The 14,542-nt window shown below is 40.6% G+C and overlaps 1 protein-coding gene across 1 annotated transcript in view; it reads right to left on the reverse strand.

Annotated features, from left to right (window-relative positions):
- Positions 1 to 14,542, reverse strand: part of LOC127369695 (cadherin-12-like) — a 98,140-nt gene that overhangs the window by 27,550 nt on the left and 56,048 nt on the right. The window contains exons 4-6 of the mRNA XM_051411305.1: positions 13,493 to 13,612; positions 11,522 to 11,689; positions 7,710 to 7,897 (exon numbers count right to left, since the gene is read on the reverse strand). Of these exons, the coding sequence (XP_051267265.1) occupies positions 7,710 to 7,897; positions 11,522 to 11,689; positions 13,493 to 13,612 (476 nt within the window). The remainder of the gene's footprint in view (positions 1 to 7,709; positions 7,898 to 11,521; positions 11,690 to 13,492; positions 13,613 to 14,542) is intronic.

Raw genomic sequence — 14,542 nt, forward strand, 5'->3', positions numbered from 1 at the left:
TAGTGAGGCCAACACCTCCTGATCCCACATGCCAGCACCCATCAGCTCAAAGCGAAATATTTGCCTGTTGGGTTGCAGTAAGCTCTAATAGTCGTAACAATGCCCAATAAGCTAAATACATTATTTCTGGGATATAAAGCCGCTTCAGGGGGAAAATTCCTCTGAGATTCTGAGATAAACAATTATGAGTCAGTGGTCTGAGTCCGGCCTGATATCTCTGTTGTGAATGGGTGCCTCCTTTATAAGGTCACTGCAGTCATTGACTGACGGTTCAGCAAGATTCTTTCATGCAGAATAATGCTAAAGACCTCTAGCCATCATTGTGCCATAAGCAGTCAACTGACCACGGAGCACAATGAGCTTATCATCAGTAGAGAAAAGCTTACATACCCCAGAGAGCCATTTGATGTCCCTCTGAATACTTGGGGGTCCTAACACCATGGAGTGGAGATGCTCACTTTATTGTGCTGCCATCAGTCACATCAGTTTGTGTCCTTGGCTGCCTTGAAGCATCTCCATCCCCCCAGTGCTCACAACAGTGGAGTGCCATAGGAGAGCCTTGCCAGCAGCCCTGTCCACACTGCAGTGGAGTGGAGTGACTGTGAAAGACTCGCACTGCCACTCTTAATAGGACAGGGTTAGCCATGGGATGAGCCCCGAGACACTAGTTTAATCTATTACACCCACGCCTCCACAGGCCACCAGAGAGAAGGCACTTCATCGACTCCAAGCACCACCTCAGCCTTGTCTTTGTCACTCTCTCTCTCCTCCTTTTCTGTCTTTGTACTCGTTCACTCACACATGGTACATGCATAACCAGACATACACACACATTGCTCCCTGCTTGGTTGCTTGGTGAGGTGTTATTCATCTGTGCTGGGCACCTGGATCTCCTGTTGTTCAGAGGTATTGTTTCCTTCTTTCCTCTTTCTTTTGACTCCTTTCACACCAGGGCCTAAAATAACTCATTTCACCTCCCACTGGAACATTCAGCACTATAATCAATAGATTAGCTTGAACTCCTGTCTGTGAGCAAGGCTCGGTTGCATGCCACTGGATGAGCTCTTAGATACAAATGCTATCGGTTTTAAGCTATAATACACTGCCATTACCCCATGGGAATATAGAGATTACATATATGTTTCAGACACTGCCACAAAGTAAGGATAATTTGTTATTTTAAAATGTACAGATATGTCCTTGGATAAGCTGGAAACTATATTGTTCTTTAGTATTCAACCAACACTCCTCACTGTTTTCTGGCCTTCAGTCAAGTTAGCAGTTTCTTCATTACTTTTGTCATTTGACCATTAATTTTTTTACTGCCTGGTAGTATCTCATCAAGACTGAAAGGCAGTAACAGCTTCCATTCTCTGAAATGATTTACTGTTCAAACAGCCCAGTAATGACATTTCTGATAGAGAAATTAGACTGCAGTCACTGTCTGGCTTTAGTGAAATTAAGTCCTTAATTGATGGCAGGAAGGATGAAAAAGGCTTCTTGCCTCAATACTGCCAATGGCTGTGACTTTAAGAAAGTCTAAATAGGGCCACGTTAGATCTGAGGCAATCCAGGCAATTAGTGGCATTTGTTTTGTATGCACATGTTTATCAGTTCTGCACTCTGTTGGTGACAAGCTCTTTCCTGAAATGTCATGCAACACCATAACATTAATCACTTGAATGTGCCGTTCTTTGGAAGTGGGAAAAAAATGTCACCTTATGCAAGCCTGATGAATCATTGGCCACTTTTTTTAGAGTGTTACCTGATCAACAAATACGTTTTCAGGGGTAAATCAGTTGGATTCTTGTAGAGTACCACAAAACATCTAGCTGGTCTGAAGTCATTGTGCTAGAACTACAGTCAGTGATCCAACATAAAGTTTTTATTAAATCTGCAATAACACGTCACCCTCCATTGTTCTGGACCGTCTCTTTCTGTCTCTGTCCGTGGTGCTGAAACATTTAAACATAGTTTCTCACTGTGTCAGAAACACTTCCTTGTTCACTCATTCCATATCCCCTATATAACATATACTATATCAAATGCACTTTCTAGTGAGCAGTCAACAGAGATTCTGGAAAAAAAAAATTGCATCATCACTGCCACTGTTATTTTTGCAATCTCTAAAATCTGACACATTGCATAATGGGATTGTTACTAAAAAGTGGTGTAGTGCACTATGTAGTGCATACAATACACTCTCTGAATTCAGACACTTATGTTATCAAAGTGTGCTATATGACATGGGGAGTGATTATGGACATAACCACCTATCAATAGCATAACAACCAACATGACCAACATGAATCATCTAGCAACACCCAAAACAGAGAAATCACAAACTCTAGTAAATGGACTGAATTAATTTAGCATTTTTCAACCTTAGTTGGAAAATGTGCCTCTGGGTCCCTGGGCCTGGCCAGTACAGTTTAGTACCTTGGTTAGGGACATGTGGACAGTAGAAGCCGGAGATTGAACCACCAACCCTGTGATTAATGAACCCGCTCTACTGCCACTGGTAGCAACTGAGCAACACCACAGAAACCACCACGATCACTCACGTAACCAAATGTAACATCTTGGCAACAAAACACAGAACACTAAATGAGCACAAAAATAACTTCATAACACCCCAGCTACACCCCAGAGAACCAGGCAAAAACTGAGTGACTTTACCTAATAGGCAAGTACACATAACTTTACATTATTTGCTATGATCATAATACATTTTTATTAAATATTTTACCATTAAATACTAGATTACAGTGTAGGTTTGGTGTACATGCAGATGATTGCAGTAAACAAGTCACCTGTACTTCTCTACAATGTTTTTCAACTCCTCTAACACTCTGAAGCAATGGATTTGGAGGCAATGCCAGAGGTCTGCAGCAAACGCTCTTTATTCAATGCACTGTGGCCACTGGGGGCATTCAGTTTGTACAGTGATGAGATAGTCCTGTATTAAAATGCATTCCCTGAATGCGAGCCAGCAAATATTATGCCACACATGCTGTCATTAAACAATGCCATTCCTCTAGGCTTACAACAGCAAATTTCAATTACGCATATCTGCCATCTTTTCTTCTCCCAGGAGGAGGTAAATAAACATGCAAATGGACAAACGACATTTAATCTAACTAAAAGTGATTTTACCAACACAACCGAAGGTTATCATGCTGACGCTCCCCATGTGTGGGAGTGCTATTGCTCTCCATAAAACTGTATGTATAGCAGTGTGTGTCCTTTCACATGCTTTTTCATGTACAGTATGTTGCTCTGTGTGCAAACATTTGTCTGCACACATTTGTCTGCACATTTCCCTAGGAATTCATTGGTGGATTGATCTATTGTCTCCCATAATCCTATGTTTTGCAGATGGGATGTGAAAACCCCTTCTGTGCCTCTGTGCCTCCCCCTGTATCGGCAGACTGGGAAACAGATGATCATCCTTTGAACCCATTACTCAGCCTGATCCTCTTATCATAACCAACCTTCCCGAGTCTCTAATTTGGGGTCTGCCAAACTCTGCTCTGTGTACAATGTGGCTTTCGTCTCCGTCCTGCTGTGTTTTTTCAACGCTGGTGCGAGGGAGGGAAGTCAAAAGAGAAGGAGAAAGAAAGAGACAAGAGAGAGAGGGAGACGGGATAGAGAGGGGGACTGTCTACACACATTTGCACACCTGTCTCTGGGGATATTCCACCAATCTGAAATAAGACAAGTCTGTAGGCGGGTCAGTATTCTGGGAACACAGTGAACAACTCATAAAGGCTTCATCTCCAGCTACCTACTCCCAACACCTTTCCAAGACACAGCTCATTCTTTCGCTCCTCTCTTTCTCACTCGCTCCATGTCCTGCTAATATCACAATCCCACACGGGTAGAGGCACATGTTGTTTAGTAAATTACACTGTGGGGGGGGTTTTGGTCAGTTAAAGGCGATCAGAATGTCCCCCATCAACAATGCCTTTGTGCAGTAGCCTTCTACTGTAGGGAATACATCACACTGCCTCAGTGTTATATGGCAGCATATCAAACACTGCAACTAAAACAATAGGAGGAATGATGCATCCTCACCATCCACCGAGGGTATACATGATGTAAACAAATAACCATCCTCATTTACATCATAATTGCCTGCTGTCTCATTCTGTTATTCCATTACTGTCAATGAGAAGGTCACTATGCGATGATCTATAGCCATGACTATTAGCACAATGTACACACTCAGTACATACAGTATATGTATGCACACACGCATGATTTACACTCAGAGGTTTGCTTATGTTCACGCACTTGCACAGAGAATACTGCGGGAGCTCTTGCACCAAGCAGGGAATCAATTACTCACTCAGCTGAATATTTTTGGGGATCAAAGGATCACACACCTTTGTGTGCTTGTGTTCTGGGGCATGTACTAAAAATGTGCCAGTTAACGAATACCTCAGTCTGATACATCAGAAAAACAAATGCAGATTTGCGTTTCCCCAAAGAAAATTTTAGACACTTACATCAGAAATACCCTGAAAGGCACAACAACAGGTAGAATTGGCTGCACTTTTTTTTTCTATTACTTTCGCAATCAGATGTAATATATGCTGCATGAAATGAAACAAGAGACAAAAAAAATTATGTTTGTACATGTACTTAAAAGTATTTTGTGGAGGTGAATTTGCAAGGAAAAGGCAGGATTTAATGAGAAGCCCACTTCTTTAATCTTCCAGAGGTGAATTCGTGCGGAAACCTACAAAGTTTTGCAGCAAGTCTGACAGACTGATTAGCACAAACGTTGAGGTTTGGTGGTAAATTAAATTGATACTGCTGAATACTTATATACTCCAAATACAATACAGTTATACTGTTATTTGACTTTATTTCAGCTGTATTGTATTGATGTCATAAGACATGACATGCTCCTACAAAATTATTGCTGACATGATGGTGAAGCAGAATGAGTTGTTTTATGTGTTTTGAAAATGATGAGACAAATCTCAGGTGCAACATTGTGGGGAAAATAAGAAGAAATCTCCTTCCTGAAAAGGAATCTATCTCATTCGTGCATCAAAGCATTGCTTCTGACATTTACATTATTCTTCTTTTCTGTATCACAAAGACATTTTGTGACCGTTGCATTATGCAGACTTAGCATTGCTCTGCAGTTCTTTTTTTCTATTGAACCTCAATAGCACTTACAACAAATGGCATTTAAACTCACCACAGGGGTCCACTGCATTCTGCCAAAGGGAAATGCAGTATAGCGTATGCAGGAATCAATGTTCAGGGGCTTGTGTCAGTGTGTGTGTGTGTGTGTGTGTGGGAAAATAGCAGGTAAAAAGCTTATTGTGCACACTTGGCGTGAGAGCACACAAGAAATTTCATATGTGTGCATAGGTGTAGTTTGATATGTGGTCGAGACCTTCTAACTTCAACACACTCATATCATATTCTTCTCAACTGTTACATGGCGCATTCAGAGAGACTGAGCCAAACATTTGCCAGCTGTTCAAGTGATACTGACATGATGTTTTTTAATAGGATGCTGGCAGAAGTGTGGAAGCGTGAGCAGTTCTGTTATTCAGTCGCCGATCCAAACGGCAGCGAGAGGTAACAGTTTGTAAACTGCTGAAAGCGGCACATTGCACAGTCTTGTTTACTAACCTGGATAGCCTGCGATGCTTGATGTCGTAGCAGACCCGATAGATTAGAGAGGCAAACAAAACAACATCTGTGAGCCATCAGATTCCTCTGTAACGGAGCACTTCTGAGTGATATGGCCAAATGTGGGCAAGGAGTCAGTCTAATGGTGATTTCATCAATACCAATTATTCTATTTATGCCCTTTTTGTATAATACTTTTAAAAATAGGTGTACCTTTTAAGAGTCCGCTCCTGAAACCTTAAAGAGACCATGCTGAGACTCTTTCATTCTCTGCTCATGCTGCACCCACTAATGCCTATTACCCACCCACTGTCACTGAGCTGAATGCTTTCAATGTCCAAGGAGAAAGAATATCATGCTCTAGCTCTCTACAGTCAAGCCTGTGGGTAGGGGAATTATATTATTTCTATTTAGTGTGCTTAGACTTGATGAATCTTCAAGTCTTTAACTAGGCATACCCTAAGGAGAGTGTCACAACAGAGAATGTACACAAATGCGGAAATAATTTTAATGGGGTGAATTTTACTGAATAAAACAAACCAACATGAATACATTATGAAAGCTGACGTTAAGATTGAGGAAGGAATTTACTGACGGGTTTCTCCATGGAGCAGTTGTGAAGCCCTTACTCCATTATTGACTGTCCTGTTGTTCTAGTTTTTGTCCAGAAAACTGTACTGTGGTATATTTGAAATTAAATGAAATATCTTTTGTTCACTCTTAAGGTCCTAACCACATATGGTCAAAGTTAAAGTATACATTAATTAAATCTACACATATAGCTAAAGTTAATAATTGATTGCATAAAAAAAGCCTTAATATAGCCTAGTTATTTAGCTATTAAAAACTCATTGCACTGGCTGGATCACTCTATTTCTCTCTGTGGCTGTAATGTCCTTTTTCTTTCACCTCTGGCAGTTGTGGGTCCCCCTTGAAAATGAGATGATAGACCTCAAAGGGTTTATCCTAGGAGTAATACATTTCTCTAATATCACTGGTGCTTTTGTGCCATTTGCCATTTAGTGGAGTGATATCATGGCCCTACAAATGCTATATGTGGTAAAAGTTTGTATTAAATTAGATAACTGTAGTTTAAAGAAACTGCAACCAAAGTCCAAGACCTCTTGCTGTGGGTCACTGTGCACTCGATGTATTAATCCATTTAGAAAAAAGAACATATGGCATAGTAAATGAGCCCTGACATGCTGCGTGAATACTTTATATAGCACAGGCGCACAGAGAGATCTATGCCATTGCTCTGAGCTGTGCATGGACAGCAAGGAGACAAACAGTTAGAGAGCAACATCACACAACTGAGAGATCACAGGTTCAGCCCTCGCATCTGCCAAGTGTCCTGCTGGTACAGCATTATGCAACTTATTTAATTTATATTTAACAGTTATTTCCTCCATTGCTTTGTTCTATGATGTTAATGATTTCTACTAAAGTTACTGAAGTAAAGAGATGTAAATGTCAAAGATGCTGTGAAGGCAACTTTCCGCAGGGCTCAAAAACAGGGAGTCACACCATTGGAATAGTAGCAGTAGGAAGGTTCTAGGTGTAAATATAACATACTGAATAGCATAGCCTGCGGGAAGTAGATGTGCTGGGGTGTTGAAACACCCTCACACCCAGGGGTAGCACCATCCAGGGGTAGCTCCCCCAGCGAGGCTATATATAAGAATATATGTATGTATGTTTAGTTACAGGATTTTTTCTTTTAGTTTTGTTATATCCCATCTCCCCATTCCTTGCCACCTGCAATATCCTTTCAATTTTTTCAAATGATCAGGTTTATCAGTATGTTTTCTGTGTTGCTGTTTTGTGGCACAGGAAGTGCTGTGTTTCATTGACAGCAGCATAACATAAATTGGGAAAATAGAAAAGTAAAACAGCTAGAATTAATATGTCCATGAAACAGGTAATCATGTCAAAAAAAGAAACTGGTGAGTGGTGAGTTTCACCATCCTTTATTGGCAACCAGCCACAGCACTGATTATTGGATTTCATCTGAGAATTCACAGGAAATGTTTGTTTCTGAGACTCCATACCCTTTTGAGAATGATGATCCCCTCTTGGTTGTGTTCATTGGTAGTGATGTCAAACATGGCACCTCCATCACCTGGCACAATGGTGTACTCTACTTCAGCATTTTTCCCGATGTCCAAGTCATGGGCTTTGATTCTACCGACAGCAGATCCCACTGCAGAGGACTCAGGAACTCGAAGGTGAAAGAAACCTGTCAACAAACAAACATCAGACTGGACTCAGGCTCATTTATTATCATCGCTTGACATCGGATAGAAAGTACTGAGCTCTTCACATCCTCTGTCCTTTCTGTAGTCTCTCATCCAACCGAGGATGTCTTATCCACCCACTGGCAAACAGCTGATATGCTGCTGTCTGAAGTCATCCCTGTAGCTATAGGCATGACATTATTCAATTTTGACGTGTCTGGACATCAAGGCTGCTCAGCTCCTAGTAATTGGCTGGCTCAACCTGTAAGATCAACAGACACAAAAGCACAGGGGCTTTGATAATCCCAACAGCAGAAATCACTGCTGAGGACTTGGGTAGAAATCTACAAACAAACCGTTTGTGTTGATTGATTGTCACTTCCATCTGACAATATGTGGAAATTAATCTTCACTGTTTCCCTTCACTCTCTGAAATGGCTAGCTGTTCGAACAATAGCACCTGCTTGTGCCAGAGAAATGAAAACTTTACTGTTGCATTACAAATCTAGTGCGAACACCTGGTGGCATCGTAGAGGTGCCATGGGCAATTTGGTATAATAGTGTCAAAATTATATTATTATTATTTAGGATTTAGAATGTTTTGGAGTAATTGCACCTCAAATTCTACACTGAGAACCGTGACAGTTCAAGAAACGTGGCACTCATTTTGTACATTCATTTTGAAACTGGTGCTATGTCAAAGTTATACATCATTTATTTGGGACTATTCATTGTGGCTGAATTCTACAAGCCCTACAATCACAGTGTTGCACTGGTGCCAAACCCCTCGAACCGGCTTCATTGTTTTGTTACATGTAGTTATTCTTAACAAATTCCACATTTGATTAGATGATTTCCTAACACATTTCTCTACTGACTTGAACTTGAGCTTAGGAATGGATACATCCAGGAAAAGACGATGTGCCAGAGAGAAAGAAGAAGAGAAGAAATGTATGAGTCTCTTAGGAACTCCTTTTGAGGATAGTGCTACTTGACAGACAATGGCATCAAAACGGGTGGATGCACTTGAACATACGTAAATGTCTACATTCAGCGTCAGACACTAGGCACTAGAAGGGTGAAAGGGGATATTGCTTGGCAGAGAGGGTGTTTCTTTTTTCTTAGCGGCGTAGCAAAAAAAATATATACTGAAACAAAGCCAAAATACTCATCTCTGCTCAGGCTGTTGGAAAATGTTGCATTCAGTGTTCCTATTGAAATTAAATAAACATTTAAATGTTCAGTATTATACTCAGTGTTGTGCTACATCATAAGATACTGGTGCCACTGCGATGTATGTTGTATGCTGCACTCCCATTTGTTATTCCTCAATTTGACAGTGGATCTTAGCTTTTTCCACAGTGTTGATCCCAGGATTGGCAGAGGAGAGCTGGGTCATATGGATGAATTTGGGTGCTATAATTTCAATAAATAATCAAGTACTTTCAAGGACATACATTATTTTCCTTTAAGGTGCATGTCCTTTCAAGGATAGGACAATAGCTTTTCTTTTTATTAGCTCCAGTGCCAAAACAGAGTGAGTTGCAGATTAAGAGGAGTTATCAAACAGCTGTTATATGGCGCTTTCAGTGGGTTAAGAGACACCATTAGGGATGTCACAAAAACCAATACTTTGGTACCAAGTCGATGCCAAAATTCTGACGGAACTCATTTTTCTACAGTACTGTATGTACCAATGGATGCATTTCTTCTGGACCTGATGGCACAGCATATACTCCTACAAATATTGTAGTCTGCCGTTAAATGCTATAGGAAGAAGAACATGTCAAAGACGGCGCCAAGTGCAGCTATACAAGTGATTGACTAGCTCTGTTGTCAACTCCTTGCTGTTTGTTTCTCTGTCGCTGTGCCGTGTACGTGTGTGTGTGTGTGTGTGTGTGTGTATGCTAGGTGCTCAACCCTGCCCGCAGTAAAACACTGCCACGGGTGGGGCTGAGCTCCTGATCAGAGGCGAGACAGAGAGTGGTGGAAAGTTGCACACTCACAGTGTCGTTGCAAGTGCAACAAAAACCCAGTGAACAAAAAGCAAATATGAGTAATTTATTCATGTCATCTGTGAAAAAGATGTACAGGAGGAAATAAATATTCAGCAGAATACAGTTCATTCAGGTAACTCAGGTAAAGGTTGCACTGAAGAAACAAACTCTGCAGAACTATTTTAAAGGGAGAGAGAATCTACATCTCAAAAATGATTAAAGGGAGAATTTGTTAGGCTATTTCATAGCCTACTTTGCTAATAAGCTATTTAGTATAAAATATATATATATATATATATATATATATATATATATATATATATATAATAGGGCGGCTATATTAATATATTATGCATAAATAGCATTAAGGAGCAGCTTGGTTTTCAGGCATTTTTTTTATTACTGCAATGCATAGCTATTCATCTGTATTATTAAAGAACTAAATAAGTATTGGATCAGGACTTGGTATCAGCAGATTTCTTTTTGATTATGGTATCAAACTGGTATTGAAAATCGTGGAATTCCACTAGTATCGGCATCAACAACTACATTTCTGGTATTGTGACATATATACCTATTACTATTACAATTGCAGACTTTGCAGTTGCATCCAGATCTGGTACATCTGGTATCACAGAGGTTCATTCAGGGAATTAACGGTTTACAAATACTTAATTTATAATAACTGGTGAGCAAAAAAGGATTTCTGTGAAAGACAGATGTGGGATGGATGCATGCAGCAATATTATAGTAAACTGAAATCATCTGATGAGGTCCTCCAATATGGCCACCACACATTGTTTTTTTTTTTCTTTACCTGTAAGCCTTCTATGGATGGAAAAGAGAAGAAGACAAAGAGAGGATTTGGGACAGGGCAGAGGAGCCACCATACTTGGCCCAAACCTCTGTGCTGTGACAGCATTATGGAAATATCATATTTTCCTCGCAGCCAAAGGAGCTTGACCGCCTGACTGCCTGTATTTACATTCAGAGAGCATTCGGTGTCACCGCAAAATACCCGAAGAGACTGCCTCAATACAGAACAGCATTTTTGCTTTCCTGTCATTCGCTTGCTGTTTTGGAATGAAGAATGCGTTTCGCACAGAGGTTAATGTTTATGCTTAGTATATGTAGAGAAGACAGATCAATGTGTTTACAGCAATGAGGTTTTTTTTTTCCCAGCTCGGCTTTTTACATGTCCTGGTGAACGGTACAATCAAATTAATCTGGTTTAGCAGCTTATACAAAATACCAGATAAAATACAGTGTTTAAATACACTGACTCAATCCCTGTCGCAGCACCATCATGCTTAAACCTGATCTAAATATAGAAGGATGCCCCATGAGCTAAATAACACAAATCCTAGTTTATTTGCCAGCGGTAGTAGCTGGAGATGCAATCATGCTAAATAAACAGGCCTTTGCTTACGACAGCGCATAATGACAAATAATGAAAACCAATTACAAAGAGTAGGCATGATGAATACTCCCTGCCCTGTTGTAATTGCATGGTGTTTATTTTGTTATCATCATATGTGTGAACCTGTGTATAGTCATCTACATTATATAGTAGGTGTTGTTAAACTGCCATCATATTTAGATGTCTCTTATATACAACGGGCTACTCACTTTTGGAGAATCTGGGTGGATTATCGTTGACATCGCTGAGGGTGATGTTGACGGTGGTGGTCCCGGCCAGCCCTCCCAGCTGGCCCCCCATGTCCTTGGCCTGGATTAATACCTGGTACTGTTCCTTCACCTCTCTGTCCATATTGGGCAAGGCTGTCTTTATAACCCCTGGTGTACGGCAAGATTAATGAGAAATCCAGATAGGAAAAGAGTTAGAAACAGAGGAAGAACAGAAGATAGTGAGATGTAGAGGTAGTGAGATTTCTTTTAAAATTACAAAGGAAATATGCTTGATGCCAAATGTACAATTTACTTCAAAATGCACTATTTATTTCCACCTCAGGAGCTCACTCTGCAATAAGAAGCTACATGTGTGGCTCCGACCAAGGCTGAAATAGAGGTCATTTCACAAACTGGAGACACTTGACATTCAATAGGGAACTCTGGTGAAGCCATATAATGATTCACTTGAGGATCAGAGACCCTGAGATCAGAGAGCGTTTGTACTGCAGATAAATAGCTAGGTCAGTGGGAGGTTGGCAGGCTAAAAGGAAGCAGGCAGCATAGGTGGGCCTTCAGTTTTTCCTCTTTCTTATTCCATTTAATATGGTTAGGATGTCCCATTTGATCCGCAGACCACTTACATGTGTGAATCCAAAATCAACGATTGTGTTTCTTTTTGAAGGTTCTGTCGTCTTTTTTTTTTTTTTTTTGAGAAGGGGGGATGTCCGTCTCGGAGAGGGATAATTCTGACACGCATGGAGATTTACGCATGTTGTTGTTGTCCCCCTCCCTGTCGCTCACCTTTTTCCTCCCAGTGTTTGCTCCCCTTGTTGATGTGCGTTTGGAGATAGATGCAGGCCCAGCAGGGCAAACATTTACTATAACAGTTTGATTTTTTCCAGCATCAGTTTGAAATACAGTCACAGTATGTGCTCTGTAAAGCTCTGGGATGAGCGGCATAATAAGCAACAGATTCCACCCTATCTGCCTGTGTGATATGTATGAACCTATTTTCATATGCTTTGAACTGTCCCAGATAGTAAGCCAACAGCAACCCACTACCGGCAAACACTGCTGGTATGAAGGTATTTCAGATTTAGAGCAGTCATCTGCCATACCCTGCCTGCTGCCACCGCTCTACAACCCTTTTTATTGCAATTTCTACCTATGACAGCATCCGCCTACACCAGCGAAGTGAAGGTATAAATAGTGTGGAAATAACTAAATAACAATGGTAAGCATAACATGTTATTGTGTTATTGGTCTTTTGGTAAATTCAATTTTTAAGCTACCTGCTGTAGCAGTTTGCTGCCTAACTGAAAACCACAGTGATCACACAGTGTCCTCGCAGCAAATATTCAGTCACTGATGGTTTTGAGATCAGTCTCCTTTCTGATGCTGAGACTGTTATAATTGTGGGTTTACCTGACATTCCTCCACCCCAGAAAGCTATTTAGAGATAATGTACTTGTTTTTTTTTATTTTTTTATCTAGCTTTCTCTAAAGCAGATATCCTGAATGTTTCTCTCATATTTCAGTGCTTTTTATTTTTATATGATTAAATGCTTGACATCAATGCTGCTTGTGTTTGATACAATTGAGCCATTCCTTCATAACTGTCAAATAAATAATTCACTGTCTTTATTAGAGAGCATGTGTCCTTTTGTGGCCCACTGCTTTGTGGACTGGCCTAGGGGTCATTTCTGGAACCTGTTTTATTCTCATGATATATGCTTGCACAGGTCTACACTATAGCGCACACCCTCAATCAATCATACATATCATTCCAGACTAATGGCCTAGATCACCTTACATCACTGCCTCGCTGCAATAGCTATAAAACAGAGGTACTTATTTTCTGACACTTTTACCTTGCATATTTAAAGTAAAAATGTAAATGTTTATGAACATTACTCCTACTGAATCATTATTTCTTTCCACATAAATCAACAAGGATATCTACTTTACCTGTTTTAGGGTCAACAGAGAAGTACGGCTGGCCATGGAGAATGCTGTATACCACTCTCGCACTGTTTCCATAGGTGGGGTCATCTGCATCAGTGGCTGTCACTTGCGTCACATACGTCCCTGTGGAAAGGAGTGGGAGGACATATTGACTTTGCCTTAATTTGTTTCCTCATGAGACTGAAATCCAAACCCTTTGAAGTTCATCAGTTTACTGAGCAATCTCACCTGACACTAATGAATGACGAATTACAACTGAGAAAGCTACAGCTAATACTGAACAGACAAAAGCCCCTGATAGAGTACAATGAGGAGGAGCTTGGAGGACAAAGGATGTTTTGGGATGTTGTTCACCTCCTTTTGTTGAATGTTTTGATTTGTACATTTGTAGCATTACTGAGTGGGCAAGGGTAAAAAAGCTCTTGTGTGGCCATTCATTAAACAATGCTACCATTAAGAAAACAACGGGCCATGGAAAGAATAGTATTAGGATGGAAGCCTTCCAAACCCTGCAGGAAGAAGGACAGAATAATTACTTGTTGGAGGTTTGGCTCATCCTCCTTAACTAGCTGGCAGTGAAAACACTATTCCATTAACACAGTCCTAATTTACCATGTTTTTAAATTCAACCAATCCAATCTAAAGTTTCCACTTCGACAAAAATAAACCAACAAAAATGCCTTGTCAGCCTGACTGTTTTATAACTCCAAGACACAAGCCTTGTGTTTCCTGGACAGATGGGCAGATTCTTTAAAAGGACTACTTGCAGATGGGTTTACATGGATGCCTTCACATGCAGACAGCTCCCTGCTCACATGTCCATGTATCAATCACATACCTACATCTGGCTATCTTAAAAACATGCTGTGAAAGATGTTTTCAGCTGCGGGATTTGTGGAACAGTGCGACACTGACCAGAGGGATGGCATTTGCGTGGTCATTTTAAATTCTGGTAAGCTCCCAGTTGCCTGTAAAGAACTGTCTGTATATCAAATAGGCTTTGCAGACTGAGCAAGATGGCAACAATGGCATTAAAACATTAGGTGAGAGAGA

This window comes from Dicentrarchus labrax, unplaced genomic scaffold (genome assembly GCF_905237075.1).
Source record: "Dicentrarchus labrax unplaced genomic scaffold, dlabrax2021, whole genome shotgun sequence".
Lineage (NCBI taxonomy): Eukaryota > Metazoa > Chordata > Actinopteri > Moronidae > Dicentrarchus > Dicentrarchus labrax.